The following is a 21,522-nucleotide window of genomic DNA, read 5'->3' as shown; positions in this document are numbered from 1 at the left end:
GACATCTGCTGAGGAGCAGCAGGGAGTTTCAGTAGACAACAGGAGGGCTACCTGTGATTAAAATAAGTTGAGCAATTTAATTTTACTGGACTTTTAAGATCAGTAAAAGTTGGACTTGGAAACCCCGGTAGTGTGTTGGGAAGACTTTGACACTAGAAATTATACGGAAATTGCTGTTAGTGTTAGCAAGGCTAGTGGTGAATTATATTTAGAAAAAAGTTGTTGAAAACTAATGTGCTTTTATAGAAGAAAAAAAAAAATTAAGCTGTATACCCAACAAAGCCTTTGTGGCATTTGTCGTATTTACATCGAACACTATGGCTCAAAAACTCTTTAATGTTTAAGTGAAATGCTCAGGATTGGACAAAATTCCTGTGAGTAGATATTAAGATTTGTAAATTGGGATTTAAATCCAAAAATCCAGGATTGGAGAGTCTCCAGTCATTGTTACTTTGTTTTCATCCCTTAGTAAAACTGGAGAATAAACAAGCAATACATTTATTCTTTAAGCAGAATATCCTCTTTATCCATCTTCCAATTTAGTAAAGGAGTAAGTTGTGCAAGCTAACACTAGCCTGTATGTCTAACTGCTGCCAACCTGCAGCTGATTAAAGCTTGTTAACTGTAGTTTTAAAACAATACTACCTTTATAACTGCAAGGGAACATATGAATTTTGTATGATTGCATGTATTTTACAACCTGAAATATTTCCAAGCAGCTTAATAAAGTAAGACACTGTTCAAAATAATTGACAAGCTTTTCATTACTCAGTATTTGTTTTCTATGCTTGCACACATGCATCAGCTTTACCTCAGTGTAAACCAAGACTAATATAGAACATTGAAGTTTGCCATAATATTTTCCTCCCATCCTAGTTTGTCCGGGTTGGTTTTCTTCTCAACTGAGCAGCTCTGTTGAAAAACTGCAATCTGTTTGTGCAACTCCAGATAAACAAAAGTCAAGCACTTGTGCTGTAGTTTCATTTTGGAGGCAATACTTCACCTCCTGCAACAGTTTCAGCTCTTTCCCTGAGCAGACAATGACCCTTCAAGGAGCGCTTGACCCAAAAACAAAACTCCCAGAAGCACAGGGGTCCAATAACTGCAACAACCATCCAAGTGAAGTGTCAATTTTCTGAGGGGGATCTAGTTTTACAGCTGCTTCTAAATTAAAGTTGTAATCTGATGAAATAAAGAACAGGTCCCTCTGGTATGGCAACTAGCAACTTCTCTGCGTCTCAAAACAAAACTGTGCTTTATGGCATCATGTTTTCAATGTGTCTTTGCTTTCAACAAGTATTTACAAAGCAAATCAAATGACAAATGTGGAAAAGCACTCATAGAAGGTTACCCAGGTGGGCAGGGGATATTAAAATCAAAACAATTTTGTTAGACACTTTTAGGAACAAGAATGCACAAATTGTGACATACATTCACTGTTGTCTGGATGTTGTAGTTCATTAGATCTGGTGTCATCTAAGAGAGCAGAACTTAAATAAACAGTAACAGGAGAAGGCGGAAAACAAACTGCAGCTCCATCTGTGAAAGCCAACATCACAGCGGAGCGACTCATTTCCATCCGGTTCCTGTTCTTTTTCCCAAAAGAGTGTGCCAAAAGAAACACATGCTCAGTCAGAACTGAGTCTAATCGCATGAAACTAAGACACTGCAGTCCACTCAGCGGGAGTTTGTGCAGATTCATGGTGATCAAACACTTTCTGAGTTGCTTCCTTACCATAGACTTGGTGAATGGTCTGGCCAGAGTAAACAGAAAGGTCATCAGCCACCAGCTCTTATGAATGGAGGTGTACATCATGTTCCCAGGATGCAATGCGTTGGAGGTCACACCGTGAGGCGAAAGACGCCGGTGTAGCTCGTTGCTGAAGAGGATGTTGCAGAGTTTAGCCCGGTTGTAAGCCAGCATGGACCAGTACTCGTTCTTCGGAGGGGAAAGCACGGCCAGATCCACCTTCCCACACGAGTCTAGCAGGTCCGTGAACCTAGAAGACAGTTCACAGGAGCAGCGTGAGAGAGTCTGTGAAGGTTTTCTGACAGCAGATGCATGGCGCTGGCTGCATACAAATCAAAGACGTGACATGATGTTCTTTAATTGCCTGCGACAGAGCTGTTAAACTCCAGATGTTTGACAAGGCTCCTTAAACATTACACTACTCGTGTTATTATGCGCCGCATCACAATACTTGAGCACAAAAAAACTACACTCTGTGTGTGTGTGTGTGTGTGCGTGTGTGTGTGTCTGCGTGCGTGCTTGCGTGCGTTTGAGAGAGAGTGAGCGGAGCTCAGCTCTGAACTGGAGGAACACACTCTACATATTAATCCAGTCATTAGAAAACAACCAATCAAAATGTCACCTGGGTTCCTTGTTGTGATTTTACAAGCTAGCCGCCTCTTGTTTACTGTCGCCTTCCGCAACATCCTTGCTTGGCTAAATTACAACATCTGCAGGCTTTTCATTTCATGTGCAGCAACTTCATAACTACTTTAGCAAGTAGAGGTTGATAAAACAATTGCCTGAAAATGGCCTGTGTGTATTTTTTTCCACTATTTGTTTCATACAATGCAGTAAAATTGCATCTAGTTAGAGCTAAATGAGACTTTTCAATCAAAGTAACAAAGTAAAGAAGTTTAAGTGAAAGTCATTTGCAGTCTACAGTATTTATGAAGGTCTTTTTATGAAGAGAACTTTCATTACTTTCTAAACCAGTGATAGGGTTGGCAATTGTAAAAACAAACATTAAAACGTTAATCTAAAAAAAAATTAAAAAAAAAAAATAGGATAATCTTCAATGTTTATGAGAAAGTTTCAGGAAACATTAATTATTTCAGTTCTGATTTAAAGGAATAAGTTTCTGCACATGTCAGGTTTTCAGCAATTGCATTTCAACTAATTTGGGTCAATGTGGGTATCCTCTATAGATACCTATAGAATAGATATGTCTGTCTATTCCACCTGATAATGAAGGAAATTCTGATTCATTACTCAATATTTATTTGTATTTATAAGTTTGGATTTTCAGATTTTACTGATTTTTACCAGTTTGAACAGTGCCAGAAAATCCCACCTACATTTCTAGTCTTTCAATTAAGTATTTTATGATAAGAAATATCAAACAGTGTTTCTACACATAAAACCTGAACTTTGGTATCTCTTGACTCTAAGGTAGAGGTTTCAGAAGAATCATTCTTAAGACGAGGGTCAATTAAAACTACGAGAAAGTGGTTCTCAAATTTTTATCACACATACTCCTGTGTGAAAGTTTACAGTTTGTCAGACATTTTACAACAGTAGTACAGCAAGCCGTTGATAATTTGTTGAGTTTTAGCAAATCAAGGCAGTAAAAGAGACATGGCTATCTGTGGGAACAGAATAATTGGCCGAATCTTTTTTACTGGATGTGCTGCTGCTGCTGCTGCTTGCTTCGGTTCTCACCTTATTCGCCAGGTTTAATGTAATTGAACAACTTGGTTTCACTGGCTGTTGGTGTGCATCAGCTTTACACTAAGCAAATTGTGTAAGTACTAACAGCTGCCACTGGAGAGACACAATTCACCACCAGTGGTTGTTCTGCCAGAGCATCATGGAGGCAAACAAAACCTGTATATGGTCAATTCCACAGTAAGCCCAAATGGTGAAAAGTGATAAACCACCCAACCATTACTTGAATGTCCATCTTTCCCAATCCTGTCTTTTACAGGTCAGTGATTTACCAGCATACAAGGAGCTTATGGAATACAATATGCTGCCAGGTCAGAGGTCGCACACTATCCATGAGGGGAAGCTAAATGAATAAACGGAAATCCAGCAGAAACTGTAAATAACACAAACAAAAAAGGGAGCAACTTCAGTGGAAGCAATATAGGTCTGGAATGAGGTGTATAGGAGAGAAGATGTGCGATGAGATATTGTCTAAATTTGCTCCTTCTTCTGGTCTAGTTCAGCATGTAACCGACTCCCTCTGGTCCTGGCTAAGCCCCCTTTGAGGGAGCTAAATCCCCCGCTGATCATCAAGGAGAGGAAGGAAGGTGAAGATAATGCGTTAGGGAAGCAGAAACAGGAAGAGTGTATGTTACCAGGCCTGTCCTGACTTTAGAAATGCAGTGTCATCCACACGCTGCATGAAATATCTAAACGTTTTCAATAAAATGACAGTGGAATGATTATCTCACACTGAACAATGTTAAGAAAAAATCCCACCTTTATTTTCTTTATTTTGAGTGGGTAAAATATGCCACATTCAAAAAGAAGCAGCTTTATTGTTAAAAGCGTCATGACACACCCTGCTGTTCAACTCACTCACAGCCTGTCTCTATAATTTAGGTCCAGGGATGGAGATGACACAGGAAGAAGGATGTTTTAGTAAAACATTTATGTGTTGCATTAGTCTGCTGTAATAACTAACAATTTTTTGACTTCCTAGAGCGTCTACCATTCATTTACTTAAAACCTCCTGATATTAAAAAAAAAAAGAAAAAAAAAAGAAAAAAAAAAATACTAAATGGGAGTCATTGGGTGTTTTGGGTCTTTCAACATCATTCACCCTCTTTCAGGCGACCCAACCAGAGATGACACATATTCTTGGAAGAACGTTTTTCAACAGCTTTATGATTTTTTGCTAAATTTGAAGCAGGTGTAGTTACTACACTGAAAAATGCTACAGCGGGAGGACCTTATGAGAATTTCCCAGAGGTTCTGCACTTTAACTCTTGTGAAGTATGAAATATTCTACTGATGAAGAACTTTGCCCTTGTTCTTACCATCCCAAGTAAAAGAACGACACCCAACATCGCCTGTATTCAGTCCAACAAAAGCTGCAAATACTCTCTTTGTGATGCATTTTCTTCCAGAAAGTTTCTTTGAATGCTATTTTTCTTCTTTTTTTCCCAAGAATGCATCAAACTTTTGCTCCTGTCCTTTCATGCTTTGTAAAACGGAAGGCATACGAGAGCTCCTGTTATATAGCAGATCTGCTAGAATAACTGCATGTTTCTCAACTGCGCAGGTCACTCTGCAGAGCTCCAATCAATCACTGCTGGTCCGTCCGACTGACTGAAACCAGAATCAATGCTGCACACAGAAAGAGAGCGACTCTGAAACACATGGCTCAGGGCTTGGGCCCACCGATCACTGCAAGACATCATGCTTGTCTACTGCACAGTTGCGGAGCGGAGTTGTTTAACAACGGGACGGATTTAAAGAACAATAGATGAGGGGAAAGTAGTGAGAAAGAGAGAGGGTGAGTCCGGGGGTCAGGCAGAAAGGAGCAGATACTTGATCAAAGTAAATTTTAGCTGATAAGTCCATCCATCAAGCTGATGATACGTTTGATTTGTAGTGACAGCATGGGGAAGGAAATGAGTTTCAGTGACTGAGGCTGTCATGTTTGACAATACACAGTAAGTCTTATCTGTCAAATTTGTCCTGAAAACTAGCCACTGTGGCGGTTATAACAGCAAGAGCAGAGCTGAAGGGTTGGAGATTAGACAGGGTAGGTCTGAGAGATTACTGCTTAAACTTTATCAGTGAGATTTCACTGCAGCTTTGCTGTGAATGCTAGGAATGCAGTAAAATTCGGCAAGAGTGAAGTTTACTTTCCCTAAAGGCACCTTCGGTAATACTGGGAAATGAATTAGCTGAAATTGTGCTTTATATTAATTTGATTGTACCTAATGATCATCCTACAATATCATGAAGTTCACAGGTAAGATATCCTTCTTCCTCCTTGCATAGTTTACCTTCATGTTTTTTCTCATATTTCAACAGGAGAGTATAAATACATGTTAAAGGGAAAAAAAATTATATTTCTCCTGCTCCAATGAGAAAAGAAACAAAGGGTGTCTGAATCTGATCCCAGGTGTGATTCCGACCACAACCATTCTTAAACAGTCTCTCCAATAAAACAGAGCGGTCAGCAGTGTCAAATGTTGCCCTTAGATCTAACATCTAAGGGCAGAAGTGTGATCATTGTCTGTGTTTACCAACCGCGTTTTTACCTGTGTGACTCTGAGGATACGACTACGACTCTGGCAGGAGCTGAACGACGCAGGACGTCCTGAAGACATTGGACAAGGAGGAAGTGGCCGAGATGGCAGATCTGGAAGGTGGACTCAAGGCCATCTTCTGTCAGACTCCAGGGCTGAGTGCACACGGCAGCGTTGCACACCAGAATGTGCAGGGGACTGTGGCGAAAGAAACAATTTCAATTGGTTACAGAGACAAAAAAAAAAAGAGGCACAACACAGATCAGAATAAGCTGATACACGTACAAGTTATGAGTATGAAAAGAATGATTAGAAAAGTACAAGATAAAGTAAGAATAGTAAGAGAACTGGAAACAGAAAGAAGAAATGTATCCTTTCTGATAAAGGTACATGTTTTGTCATTTTTGTAACTTTTCTTTTCAAATGTGTTCCTGTTTGCAATTGTTGATAGCAAAACATTATTTCCACGTCCAGAGTTACTTTAAAAAACGTAGGAAGGAACCAAAACAACCACAAGACACTTGAGAATGCAGCCAGAGTAGCCAAATAAAGACGATGCCAGATACAGAGACCCGACTCTCAGATAAATACTACACAAGTAATGCTACTTGTGTAGTATTTATTTCACACAGGTGAAATATTTTTGATGCGTTTACTTTCATAAATCTTAACCACCCTTTCTATGTGGCACAATCTTCAAGGAATGTAGGAATGCTCACTCCCTCTATATTCTGTGTTAACAATAACCAGCTCAAATCCACTCTACATATTTTATTTAAAGGTTTTTGTTTGTTTTTTGTCAAGAAAACAACTTATTTCCTGTTTACATCAATAGGAAGTCATGTCCTGTGATTCCACATATTCCTATTCATTCATGGTAGCGTCGTTTACTTTTAAAGAGGCGTGGCTCCAAACACTTTTTTGTGTCTGAAAAGTGTATTTTAAAATTACATGTTTACTTTGAATGCTACTTGTGTATTATTTATTTCACACAGTTAAGATTTATTTTTTTAAGTTTGTCGGCTCAAAAATATGAAATTTGTCCATTAAAGAAGGTTTTATTTGTCTGCAGCGGCACATCATTATCAATGATAGGATTATACAGAGGTTTCTAGTGAGTCTCCCCATGGCTACACAATTACTGTAGATACCGACTCCAGCTGGCCGGATTCCAAGAGCAGCTACGAACGGAAACTGATTCTTCGATCATTTAAAAACACACTCGTGATGGGAGTAAAGCGTTTCAACACAACATCTGCTCAGCTACCGTGAGAAACCAGATCCACCAGCACATCGACTGGAGAAGACTAAGCAGATAAAAAAGCCAAGTGCTCTCCAAAGTCGTGATATTTAAAGCAGCTGATTTTATTCAGCGGCCCACATCTGCTTTGGATTTCCGTTGAGCGGGCGAGCAGATCCACCTCCTCGTGAGGCAGAGAAAGGGGATTGGTCAAGGTAGCGAGAGATCCTTGTCGGTGACAGTGACGCTCCAACGAGCTCAAAAGGCACAGTAACACAGGCGAACAATCCAAACACACCCCACCAATTTTTAATTTCTTCCATTAGAATTAATTATGAGGCCGAAGGCAATTTGTGTACCCTGTGTTTAAGACTGCCTACTGGATTAATTAAAAACTGGATGCTGGAAAATTAATGTGTGAATTGTTATGCCTTTCTATAATGAGCCATCCCATGCTATTACATAGTACTATACTGTACGATCACCTTCAGGCCTCTGAACACACTAAGGTTCATTAAAGAGCACAAACCTAGGCAACTTGGAGAATGCCAACCTCAGCACATATTCAACACACCAGCAGTGAGACATTTTAAGCTTTTACCCAAAATACAGCACGGCAAAGAAGTCTACAACTAAATTGTTTTGAGCCACAACACACAAGTAAATGCAGTGCCTTGGAAAATTATTCACACCCAATGAAATTTTCAACATTTTCTGACGGTACAAGTGCAAAGTTTGCCACATTTCATAGGAATTTTATGGGATAGACCAACACAAAGCAGTGCATATCTGTAAAGTGAACAACAATTAATACGTGTTTTTCAAAACAGATTTCAAACACATTTCTAAAAAAATGAGGCGTCCATCGTTATTCAGATCCCCTCAGTCAACACTTCATAGAACCTCTTTTTGCTGCAACTACAGCTGAATTTCTGTCAGCTGCGCATTTCTAGATACTGACGGTTTAGTTTGTTCTTATTTGCAAAATAAGCTAAAAATCAGTCAGATTTTTTAAAGCCTCAGCAGCGGTACTCTGGTGGATCTATTTCTGGACTTTGACTGGGACATTCTGCCACATGAGAATGCTTTGATCTAAACCAGAGATATTCAACCTGCAGCTCTTGAGCCACAAGTTGATCTTTGGATCTTCCACAGAGGTTCTTCATAACTTTTATAGTAAAAAATGTATTGTCATGATAATAATTTTGATTTATAGATGTCACAATAAATTTCAGTTAATGTTTAAAAAACTTATTAAAATGTTAATGTTCCTATTTTCTCCATTGTTTTTTTTTCCACAGGAACAGGAGTAAATTTAGTCTATATGTGAAATTTAGTGGTATAAATCACATTTCTTTAAGTGTGTGGCATCCTTAAGAACCTTGTTTAAAAAAATAATCAATTAATGTTTTTACATGTAGACTTAATTAGAAATTAAGGTTTTTAGCTGAATGATTCTAAAAGTGCCTGTAATATTTCCTTAGATGCATTTATCTTTTAATTAGGTAGAAAAGAGTGTTATTTTTGCATTTTTTATGGGGTTTTTTTTAGTATTTATTTGTTTTAAAACCTAAAGAGACAAACAAAATCTTGGATCCTTAAAAGTGGCCAAAGTCTCCTGAAGTGGATATTCATCAAAAATAATGAGTTGTTTTTATGTTGAATTTTCAGCTGTAGGCGAGTTTTATTTAGCTGGATGGAGAGCAAAAAAGTGAGGGCCGATGTTAGTTTTTGAGCACAAAGACATGACTATAATTTAACCAAATCGTCTCTTTTTTGCCACGCTTCCATTTCTGCTTTACATGACCAACAACTGTCTTGAAAACAGATTCTCCCACCTGAGCTGTGGACCTCTACAGCTCCTCCAGAGATTCATGGGCTTATTAGCTGCTCTAGGCAAGTACAAACAAGCATTTAAGTTGACATTTTTGAATGATTCCTTGTATGTCATTTGTTCTTTAAAGGTTGCAAATAAAAATCCACAGCCTTAGTATTTACACTCAGATTAGTTCCACTGGGTTTTATTTTCAGGTATCAGGCTTTAGGGGACTGGATAAAAATGTATTCCGTCTTTGTGTCAGATTTTGAAAACTATCATATTCCATCTACTTCACGGTTGTGCTCTAACAAATAAAACACAATTCAGTACAACACGCTGAAGTCTAAATGGGTTTACAAAATGTGAGTTGAAGGGCTACGAATGCTTAATGCCGCAGATAAAACGAAACAGAGCAGTAGAAACTTGCGGTGATTTCAAGGTCTAGTGAAAAAATGCCATTTGCTTAAAAGATGGGAAATTAAATTTGTTGCTTTTGACTTGACGTTCCCTTGTCTAACAGAGTATGAAGTGCAGCATCATTGTGCAAAACAAGGCAAAACGCTTGGCTCGGTCCCCAGTGTGTTCACAAGGGGCTTCACACTAACGCCACGGGCTTGAACTCCTGACCCAAGTTTTCAACCCCTCACTAAAGCGTTTACAGTAAACTAATCCTTTTTCCCAGCAACACCTCTCAGGAATTAAATGTTGTGACCTTATTCTGCAAAGACAAAGGGACAAAACAGAGTCTGTCACTCGGAGAAGATCACAAATTTCTAATCAAAAACTCACATAACCAACTTTTCTCTGGCCAGTGGAGAGCTTCCCCCCACACACAGAGCGTAAATGTGGCTCTGGTGAGTCTGCTTGTAATGTAAAAGGCCTGTTAATTCAACTGCCCACCAGTTAGTCCCTCTCTCATAAGCGCAGGTCTAATGAATGTCTTTAATAGGCCTATCGCCGCATACCACAGTCCCTCTCTCCACATTAAGGCTTCACAGCACACCATGCGCCGCGGTGCAATCTCAGCGCTGGTCAAACGAGGGTGTTAACTACCAGACGGGGACACATACGTTTATATATTTACTTTAAATAACCCCCGCGGGTGTGACCCCTGACCTCCTCGGTAATGTAGGCCAGCAGGAAGAGATTGCCTGTGTGAGTAAGGTTTGGACAAGCAGTCATTAACACTGGACTTTATTGAAATGAGGAAAACTGGAAACACACACAAAGTACAGACTCTTTCTGACCCATATTTCTCCCCAAGAACCAGAAGTTAATGTTCATCGAGTACGAAAAATTATAGGCCAAAGAACAGGAGATGTAACCGTTTCATTCCCTTTGAGCCTTCTTAATGTATTTTATTTATTTTACTGGAATTTTATGTTATCAGCCAGCAAAATGTAATGTGTGTATTTTTATTTCATCCCACTTGAATCCTTAAGTCTTAAATTAAACAAAAGGGCAACCAAATGCCTGCAAAGGTCACACATACAGCTCTGGAAGAAATTAAAGAGACCACTGCAAAATGATCAGTTTTCTGATTTTACTTTTTATAGTGTATGTTTGAAAAAAAATGAACATTGTTCTTTTATTCTATGAACTACTGACATGTCTGCGAAATTCAAAGCAAAAACTTAGTATTTATTTGCAGAAAATGAGAAATGGTCAAAACCATCAGGTTTTCAGTGCGGATCAGAGGGGTGTTCAATTAATTTTTTCCACAGTTGTATGATAAACAGACTCCACCTGTTTGTAATTTAATCTCAAAAATATGCATAGATATTCTGAGAAGGCATCACGGGTTTGTAGCACATTGGTGAACAAACAGCATCATGAACACAGATGACAGGTCAATGTGTTTAACTTTATAGGGCTGAATAAAAGTCAACACTTTTCAATATTTTCATTGTTAAAAAAAAGAATAACTGCACATCCTTTTTTGTTCTCTTAATCATGCACTGCTGTGTGTTGGTCAATCATATAGAATCCCAAAAAAATCCACTTGAGCTTTCAAGCAGTATGGAGACTTTTTCAAGGCATCAAAAATAAAAGCAGAGAAAGTTAATGCAGGTGAGCACACATAGCTTGTGTTAATTACGAGCCGCTCGGCAGAAGTTGTGCTAAGCGTTTATGTCAGCAGCGTCCTTCATCAATTACATCCCTATGAAATCGCACTGCATTCAACAATATCAATATCCAGGTAATTTCATTTCAAAGGACAGGCAATTAAAGCAGAATTGGGGTCAATGGAACACAAAGCAGCATGAAAGCCACTGACTGGAGCACTTAAAAGCAAGAGAGTGAGAAACGAGGCAACACAAAGAAAAAGGCTCTGATTGCATTTCACCTGTCAATGACACGCTGCAGGAGCATTACTGTGCACTTGTGTCCGCATGCAAACAGTGCGCGCACAGTTGTCTGAGCGTGCATGCGTGCTCACGCATGTGGCCACTGCGTTTGCGGGGCTCCGCCGTGTGTTCTGCCCGAAGACATACGTGCAGTAATAGAGTGTTGGTGGAGTCAGACAGCTGCCCAGTGCCATTCACAGCTCAGAGCTCCCAGCCTCCACTCTGCTCTGTTCGCCTTCTGATGAGAATTAATGTACTCTGACGTCCCCTGGGAGTCCCCCGCTACCCACCTCCCCTCCAACAGCACGGCTAATGAAGAAATACAACCTTGCCAAAATACTGAGGTAAAGAGAGACAGAGACAACACGAGAAACAGAAAGAGAGAAAACGGGCAGCAGACAGATAATTTGTACAAAGCAAAATAAGAGGGACGATAGTAAATGTATGAATTAAGCTGTTACAGGGGGTGCAAATACATTTTTTAAGAAGTTGGAATAAAAGTATATGACACAGATCGAAGAACACAACCGTGGAGTTTGGCCGTGACCCAGGACGCGTGCCCTGGACGGCCATACCCTGCCCCAGGGCTGCTACAGGCAATGGCTGCCCTGCCTCTCCCCAAGGGGCTCCCTTGACACCAACAGCCCTTCCCCGACACGCAAACACACATACACACACACACACACACACAAACACACACACACACTCTTCCGTCCTACTGAGACCTGCAGGTGGATGAGCAGCACAGACAACTGTATTCACAACCCCAAAATAGCAACGGAACGCCTGCTTGCCGGATGTGAGACGCAAGGCGTAAAAGCTGACCATGTCAAAATGAGCGATGGGAAGCATTCAACCAATGTCAAGTAATTTGACACAAATACACACACTCACTCTTGGGGTTATGTTCATATGGTGTCTATGAGTGAAGTTCAGGATGTCCCTTAAGTACGCCGGATTTAGATACACTGTTTACGTCCTTAATACATTAGCATGGATTAGTTATTCCTCTAAGTCCAGAATTACTGAGGAAAAACTTCTAAATCTGATTTGCTGGAGTCTGAACCACAGTTCTGATCTACTGCAATGATGTGGGTCCAAATGTCAGCAAAAATCAGAGCCTAACATAACAGAACTGAATAAAGAAATTATGAATAGTTTTGTACACAAGTACTGTTACTCCTTGAACTTTATCATATTTTCTTAAATTTAACTTTAATTAATTATATTGAGATTTTGTGATAGACTAGCAAAGTGTCGCACCTAAACATGAAGTTGAATCAAATTGACACATTGTTTTTGCAAGTTTTTTTTTGTTGTTGTTTTTTTTCAAAATTAAAATATAAAATTTACATTCAATCCCTTTCACCATGACACCCCTAAATACAATTCAAAGCAATCAAGACAGGTTTATAAAAACAATATTCAAAGCCTAAACAATTCAGAGAGCTTTGTGCAACCCATCATCACCTGGGAGAATGGATGGAGCTAAAAACAGACTTTTCCTTCCACCTCACAATCACAGTGGTTCATTGTGTTCAGGTATCACTTAAAATGCACAGATTTATAGCTGTAAAGTAGTAAAATGTGAAAAGCTTAACAGATATAAATACTTTTGCAAGGCAAAGCATCTAAAACTTTGCAAGAATATGAAGATTTTCTAAGTTCAGAAACAAACAAGTACGTTTATACTCACAGCTTCTTGGCCTTGAAAGATTCTGCAAACTCCCTGACGCTGCGCAGAGAAGCCAGGTTGCACATCATGGCCTCTACTCTTGCTTTGTGCTGTTGAGAGAAAAACATATACATAATTGCATAAGAAAAGAGAAAGAAAAAAATACAACAGAATGTTTCAAAAGATTCATTTTCTCATCACTGTCAATGTAAAAGTTAAAAGTTTAGAAGTTAAAAAGGAATAAAACAAGATTCTGTTAAATAATTCAGCTGAATGTGAGAATTAAAATATACTACATTCTGAGTGCATAAATACTGAAAGTGCCCTCTGCAGTTTTTAAAAGAAGAAAATAAATCACAATTATGTCTGTTCAGGCAAAAAAAAAAAGAAACACGTTAGAGAAATCTACTTACAGTCTGGTGCAACTGCTTTTATATGATCCTTTCACATAGAAGAACATTTGTAGTATTTAAAATGTTAGATATTCTGTAGATTTAATGGCACAATATAGGTGTAGTTTGGAAATGACTGAGTAGCTATTTTACAAACAGAAAACAGTTTGCTTAGTTTATTGATAAAATCTAAAAGTGCATGTAAAAGTCCAGGTATGTGAAAGACAAACGGGCTGTACAAGAGTTTTTCTTCTTGCTGCTCATCTTTTATGTCAGGATTTTTTGGAGATGATGTGAACTGAACTAGTCAAATGAAACAGAAACATAAGTTGCTGTGAGTCATTTAACTTTCCCATTTCTTCTGTTTGCTGGAAACCACTGTAGCAAACTATAGTGTTTCTAAGCAAACCTCAAAGACTTAAGGAACTCTGTACGTATAGCCTATGTGTGCGTGCGTGTGTGTGTGTGTGTGTGTGTGTGTGTGCGCGCGCGTGAGCGTGTGTGTGTGTGTGGCCCGTCTTATGCCATATGTTGGGAGACAGGCTGAGGATAGGGGCGGAGAAGAGAAAGATAAATGACTTAAAAAATGAATGCATAGCTGCATTTACACACTGCAGAAGACAAGCTAAATATTCATCATCCTCTCTATCACAGTGTAGCGCTCCGCTGCAGGCCAGAGGCCTCAGCTGAGACACGTGCAGGCCTGCAGGGCCACATCTCTTTAAAAACAGCAGAAAACCATGTTTGTCATTTTGTCAACAGAGATCCTCTTTTCTCTTGTCCTTCGTTTATATCGGTGCAAGCCAGGCGAGGTCCAAGGAAGCTCACATGGGACCTTGACATGTGTTAGCACTAGAGCACGTAGCATGAAGTGAAACTGAGCATCCCGCGCACTCTGCTCTCCGAGTTCTACCCTTTCCTGCGCAGCGCTCCGATTCCCCGAGGAACGGCATCAGCTCGCATAACACCCGGAAGAGCACTCGGCTCCCAGCCCTGCCAACCAGCGGCATCACCGCTGCTTTGCTGTCAGCCTTTCTTCTTTTTTTTTTTTCCCCACAGATATGAGCTCCTGTATGTGACCATCACTTGGGAATGTCTCCCTGCAAAGCTAAGCATACATGACACTCCCAGCAAGGACGTTCCACGGAGCAGTGAGCACGACGAAAACAACAAAGGGTTAAGAAATGGGATTCTTCAGGCATTTTACTGACACCTTAACTGCCCCGGGGCGTATTCAAACATGCATACCCAGGCACACGCACACACCCCCACATGCACACAACAAATGCAATGTTGTGACTCAAGGGTAAAACCATGCCATCGCACCATTAGCTATGCTTGAATTATTCTCTTGATGCCACTCTATACCATTATACGGATGCTATTACAGAACATTAAAGGGCTGATTATGACTATTATAGATATGATTATAGGGTACCTGCTTATATGATCCGCACACAGCAGTAATCACAGGTGAGGGGAGACAACTGTCTAATTTAATGACTTACAAGTGCAATGCGCATTTATACTTCGTGTCCCTTTCACATGGTCCACAAACTCAAGGGAAAGGGGGTTATTTTATAAAAGAGAAAATATTGTTTGTTTTTAATTGTGCATTTTAACCGTGTGACGTTGACTATGTCGCACTAAAAAAAAACTTTTTGGCATAAGAGCGCGCAAAAGTTCTCCGAACAAGGTCAGGACATGCACGCTGTTTGATAATTAGCAGGTCACTGGGAAGGCCTCCTCAACAGGAAAGCTCTTCATGAGAGCATGGCCAGCAGAGAAGATGAGAGCAGGTGTCAGCTTGACGAACATCTCTCCTCTGGAGATGTGGTAGAGAAAAAAAAAAAAAAAAGAAAGAGAGAAGAAGAAGAAATGGGAGAGCGAAGGAAGGATAGAGGGAGGATTTTAGGGGGTCCACTGGAGCAAATCCAGCAGGAAGAAGAAGGTGAGCAGCCTGCTTTGCCCGCCTGCCTACCCTCCCCCTGCAGACTGAAGTCTTGCGAAGAAAATAAAGTTTATTGCCTGGAAAGAAGAGGGGGGAGCATGTAAAAAGCATTAAAGCTATGGAGGTGAACAATTAGACAGATGGCCAGGTTCTGGAAGGAGAAGGAGGAAAAAAAAAAAAAAGGATAGAAAAAGACAGGCAGATCATAGAGATACAATCGTTCAGGGTTTTTATGAGGGCCCTGACAACTTCTCTCCCCTTCAAGGACGAAAGACAGAAGCGAGGGACAGCGATGCCTCTCTGGGTAACTCCCTCAGGGAGCCACAGGAACTGGCTTTAGTCTACGGAGCCACGCGCATCCTGCAGCTTGGTCTAAAAACAAACTCCCACGCAGGTTTCTGAGATTTTAATGTGCAGAGTTCTCCGGGCCTCATGGCCAATGTTTATAAATTATGAATAGAAAAGATCAATTTATAGACTTATGATGGATGGATTAAACTTTTAGACAAATAAAAAAAGAAAATTCAAGTCTGGAAATATAAATAATTTTCCACCTCGTCTCTGTCAAACATTGTCCAAATGGCTGCACATGAAAAAATGATCAGAAGAGATTTTAGACGAATGAACCCGTTTCTCACCTCCAGCCATCAAACTTTCAGTACAACAATTTGTAAATGTTTGACTTTTACCTGTGGGAAGGATGAGAACTACAGCACCAATTTATTAACCTCTGCCTGCAAGAGAGAAGGCCGAGATCCTCAGAGCCTCCCCTGGTGCTCCCCTACGGCCTGCGGTCTCTGTTGTGGAGAGAGAGATGGAGAGATGGAGAAGGAGTGGAAGGTAGCGTAAGGCGGGTAAGCGCTCTAATACAATTATAACTGAGGCCATCCAATCCAATAAAATGAAGAAGTATTAAAGCAGGGGGAGCTTCATCCTGGTCAATAAGACACTGGGCCACTCTGCTAACTCCTGAAACACACACGTGGGCGTCCTCACACAGACGTGCACAGGTACACACACTTCGCTGACCCCTTTAATAGCACAGCAGCCGCCACTAATGGACGCAAGCAAGTGGAACCGCCAAATAATACACTGTCTTAATGCACTGGACTCAATCTCATCCCACACTCTCCTTTATCCTTCTCAGGCTTCACTCTCATACGTTAACCCCTGGTTCCATCTACCCTCACCTTGTGCCGCTCGCCACCTCGCTGCCTCTTATGGATCGCCAAAGCAGAGGCATCTTTAAAAGGCTTCAAAGTACTCCGTATGTACAAAACACTTACCCCGCTGATCCTTGTTAATCTCCTCAGCCACAATCAAGTAAAAAAATAAAAAAAATTAACGTTTTTGTGGTTTTAACTAGTTTCGCTTCCTGCGAATACGTCTAATGTCGCCTTAAAGTGAGAGGAATGTAACATGGGTGCATCTTAACCAGCAGGTGCAGAGAAAAGGTGTTGGAAAATGCGATGAAAGTGAATGAGCAGGGAAGAGACCATGTGAAAAGGGCACCTTATAAAAGCAATTAGAGAAATGACTTTGAGCCCTTCTTCCTGCTCCGCAGATTAGAACAGGCCTCGGAGGGAGAAACGCAGGGAAACTCAGATCGGCGTGACCTTGTCTGCAACACACCCCGCTAAATTGGCCATCAGCTTTTAAGACTCGTATCACAGATTTTGATATATTTTTAGCAAAACGAAAAAAGAGAAAAGAAAGGAGGGGAGAAACTGTGGAACGTGCAGCTCGTATATCATCCTGTCACAATTATGACGTTTGTTCATAAATACCAACCAATCTCCTCTCCACCTGGCTAAGTCACATGCACTTGTGCTTATGCATGCGCCACACAACAACAAAGAAATATGGATACACATCACGTGTGGTGTGTGTGCGTGTGTGTGTGTGTGTGTGTGCGAGAGCTTCCCAGGCTAAAAGCAAAGAAACATCTGTCCGGGTGCTCCGGAGGAGGCCGGAGAGTTGACCTCCGTGCAGACAAAGAGGCCAAACACACACGCCCGCAAACTCAAGACCCTCATGTTCTGCACGTTGCAGACACAAACGCGCACAAATAAACAAATGCTCGCGTGCACACACATTTCCTCACCCTCCGACGCGCAAACACAGTGCAATTAATAGGGAGGCAGGTCTCTGGTGAGCAAGAGAAAGTGCCTGTTCAGCACATAGAGGCAGAATATGCAATTTCCTCCAGTTAAGTCTGTATTAAATTGATTTCTTCTTTCTCTGACACGGACTGGGCTTCATCCCCCCCCACCCCTATAATGAAAGCAGGATAATCTACAGGTTTTCCCTTTCCTGAAATCAAGTTACAAATCAAGCAAGTGTGGGGGCAGATGTGGGGAAAGGTGAAGGAAGGACATGGGATGATTTTCCAGATGAAAAACATGAAGAATGAGGGAAAGGCGTGCCGATACTCCGAACGTGCACCTGACACGCACATAAGGACTCGCACAGGGAGGAAAAGGGCCAGCTTGTGGTTAAGTGCTCACTGACATCCTTATTCAGCGGCGTGCAAAGGGCAAGACATGTTGGTAAACAGAGCATTAATAACCGTAATGAATGCAGCACATCAATTAATGAGCAGATCAGTCAAACCTGACAAGGAGGCGGAGGCTGCAGACAGAAAGGCAGTTCGACGAAAGGAGAAACTCGTGGACTTCACATTTAAAAAAACTGCAAAGGAAAATGTTAGCGTATGTTTAATGGTTTACAGTAAGTGATTAAAGAAATCCAATTTTATATCTGCTTTTATTGAATTTACTGTACTCAAAGAACAGATGCTTATTGGCTTTGTGTAAATTTCTGCACAGTCAAATTCAACATTTTTCAACACCATTATTATTTAAATTTCAGACTGACAGCAAACAAAGCACAAGTTTAGCTAAAACTGTACTGAGTTAAAGTGTGTGTGTTATCTTTTTTTTTTTTTTGCAACTTTTCCTTTGAGTCCAAAATTCTAGGTCACAATAATATAAGCAATGTCCAGGTGAGAAATATGTGAAATAGCATGAAAGCAGCACAAAGCAGCTGAAAAAGCAGCAGATAAAGATCACACATACATTCAATCTATCGTTTTTAAATGGTCATTTTTGCAAAGAACCAATCTGCTGCAATCAGTTTAGAGTGTGACATACTTCAAGATGGAGCAGTAACACCGACTATAATCATCCAGGTATTGGATGTGTATTAAAATAATGAATTCACTTGAATTCAAACATCATCAAATATAAACTTTCTCATGACGGAGGAGGTAGAGGGTGGCTTACGCAGATTGTTTTAATATTACCTGCCCAAATATTCAGTAAACAAATTCCAGGTGAAGAAACTTGCTCAGAAAAACATCAAGGAAACAGTAAATTAATACATGCAAAAATTAGACACATTATAAAATGCAATTTCAGCTGCAGTACGGAAAATGTGACAATTTTTAAGAAGGATTTAGGCCCAAAACTGAGATTGTTAGTTTTATTAGTTTTTGCAGGAATCCAATATTACAATCCGAAACCTTAATACAAACCTTGTAACTGCGAGCATGTCTGTCAAATATAATTTCCAAGTAGTGCAATGTTTGCTTAATTTCAGAGTATCGCTTCCAACGTCTCTGTTTTTAATTCTCCTGTTTCTTTTCCTGTTTCAGAGCCAAATCAAGAGAAAAAAAAATCTGCTGCTGTTTAGTTGACAGAGATGTTAGTATAAGTATGTTCAATATTTTCCTGCAGCATGGTGAGCACAGAGGACACAGCAAAATTACCCACCGTGTGTATTAAAATTCAATGCAAATCAAAGAAAGTAGATGCTAAACTACTTTAAATTACCAAATAAGAGACTTTTTATATTTCTTGTCATATTTTGTTTTTCAAAATTATCTTTGTATGTCGTTGCTTTTAAAATTTCACAAATAAATTATTTAGAGATGTACATAAACTTTTGCCCACCAGACAATAAATGTATGAACAGCGCACAAAAATCTTAAGCATTTTAAATTCAGTCACGCATAATAAAGTTTGAAGAAATAACTCCTGATCTATTCACAATTAGGACTAATTTATTTAGCTATCAAAAGAGATGGGTCAGAGTGAAGACAAAGATGAAGACAGGGAGAGGAAGAGAGAGGGAGGGAGGGATGGCGCTCAGGACAGACAGATGAGAGAGACAGAGATGGGGAATGAAAAGGACAGGGCGGTCATCATAATTGCAGAGTTTGCTTTTCGGATGCAGACAGACCAGGGCCAGGGGGCCTGCAGCAGGGATCAGATTCCACACAAACACACATGCAAACTTATACACACACACCTAAACTTACACACTGTACACCAACCACTGTGCTTTAAAAAAGCACAGTGGTTGGAAAAAAAAAAGTGGTGGAAAAAAAAAAGAACAATGAATCTAATAAAAAGTGTTTTTCTCTGTAAAAGTCCTCTATTAATTTCACCCCATGTTCAAGGCTAACATGTATATATAACCGTTCTTAGTTTTCGATGTCTGTCAGTGTGTGTGTGTGTGTGTGTGCGTGTGTGTCCTGTTCTGCCTGAACTTCGCTTCTCTCACTCCTTCACCCAGGGCAGAGCCTGATCGCATTTACATTAAAAAGAGATGGAGATTTAAATAATGTGTCTATGTTCTCAGAAAGACATCAAGAGATTTTCATCTTTCTCTCCTTTTCCTCTCTGTCTCTTCTCCTCCGTTTCCTCACCCTCTCCTGCTCCCGTCTCCCCCCTCCCTCATCTCGACCGCTCTATCTCCGCCAGATTCGCAGACTGTGCACATTTTTCCCCGCATGTCTTCAGTGTAACCGATCCCCCTAACAACCAGGATTTTAATGCGATCCATATTGCTCCCTAATACTTCAGATCTCCGAAAAAGCGCCAGCAATTACATATTTACACCCAACTTATTTTGCAATTCTGTGCGGGGACTTTAGCGTCTGGCGTGAGCAGCATGAACAGACCGAGAGGCTGATTACATTGAGGTTAGATAACAATGAAGCAGGAAAAACACCCAGGCCGCGCAAATTTCTGGTACACAACTTTCTCTTTAGAGGCGTCAGCAATAAAGCGCCACTCTCTCGACTACAAAATAATTTGTTCTTTTTCTAGTGCTGCGGTAATGTGATTGCTTTATCTAAACCTGCTAGTTTGAGACCGTTTAATTTTCTCCTAAAACATTCCCGACTTGTATCGTCATCTCTGTGTCCCGAGGCCGGACGCAACACCACAGCTCTGAGAGAGAAGCTCACATTTCCTCACACAGCGTGGTGGTGAGCACATCACTGTTCAGAGGTAATAAATTAAGCCTCTTTGATTTGCTACTTTTATTTATTTATTTTTATTTTTTTCCTCAAATCAGCTGTATGAAAACATGAGCGTCACGTAACTGAATAAGAAAAGAATCTTGCAATTAAGAAACATGGAGACCTTTGATGTGAGTAAGTGTGAAATAGACCTTTTGATGAAGGGACGTTTTCACCCTCCTCGGGGTCTTGTCTGCACTTTGATTAAAAGCTCTTTTGTTTGGAAATATCCTAAAGTCCGAACGGTTTTTCATGTTTTCAGTGGAAACAAGAAATTGCGTAATTATGTCTTTCTTGGAAATTTAAAGGCTTTCTTTTTTTCCCTGTGTTGTTTTGAGTCATGAGTGGCATACATGGAGGAGGGACTAGGAGAGATCCAAAAGTATTCATACCCACTCAACTATGAAATATTAAAATTACAAATGTCTAAAAAGCACACAGGGCCCACTGATCCACACATGTAACCTTACATGAGGTGGAATGATTAAGAGAAAAACAGTTAGTGGGTTTGAGGTTGGATATTTATTGGTGTATTGATCTAAAAGGGACTCATTACTAATCTAATCTCAAATCAGGAAAGCAGCTGTGAGGCTCTCAGGAGCTCTGGAGGAGCTGCAGAGATCCACAGCTCACGTGGATAATCCACTAACAAGATACAAATCAGTTAGGCACTCCACAGATCTGGCCTTCATCGAAGACAGACACCGTTTTAAGTTTTAAGTTTTAAGTCTCAATCAAAGTTGGTCAGTAGCATTTTACGGAAAACATGTGAATAAAAATACTCTGGCT

The 21,522-nt window shown here is 40.3% G+C and overlaps 1 protein-coding gene across 1 annotated transcript in view; it reads right to left on the bottom strand.

Moving 5' to 3' along the window:
• Positions 1-21,522, bottom strand: part of wwox (WW domain containing oxidoreductase) — a 154,458-nt gene that overhangs the window by 99,949 nt on the left and 32,987 nt on the right. Inside the window, exons 6-8 of the mRNA XM_007545611.2 lie at positions 13,104-13,192; positions 6,013-6,198; positions 1,736-2,000 (exon numbers count right to left, since the gene is read on the bottom strand). Of these exons, the coding sequence (XP_007545673.1) occupies positions 1,736-2,000; positions 6,013-6,198; positions 13,104-13,192 (540 nt within the window). The remainder of the gene's footprint in view (positions 1-1,735; positions 2,001-6,012; positions 6,199-13,103; positions 13,193-21,522) is intronic.

This window comes from Poecilia formosa, unplaced genomic scaffold (assembly GCF_000485575.1).
Source record: "Poecilia formosa unplaced genomic scaffold, Poecilia_formosa-5.1.2 Scaffold13, whole genome shotgun sequence".
Taxonomy (NCBI): domain Eukaryota; kingdom Metazoa; phylum Chordata; class Actinopteri; order Cyprinodontiformes; family Poeciliidae; genus Poecilia; species Poecilia formosa.
The sequence above is the reverse complement of the archived record's forward strand: the minus strand, read 5'-3'. Positions and strand labels throughout refer to the sequence as shown.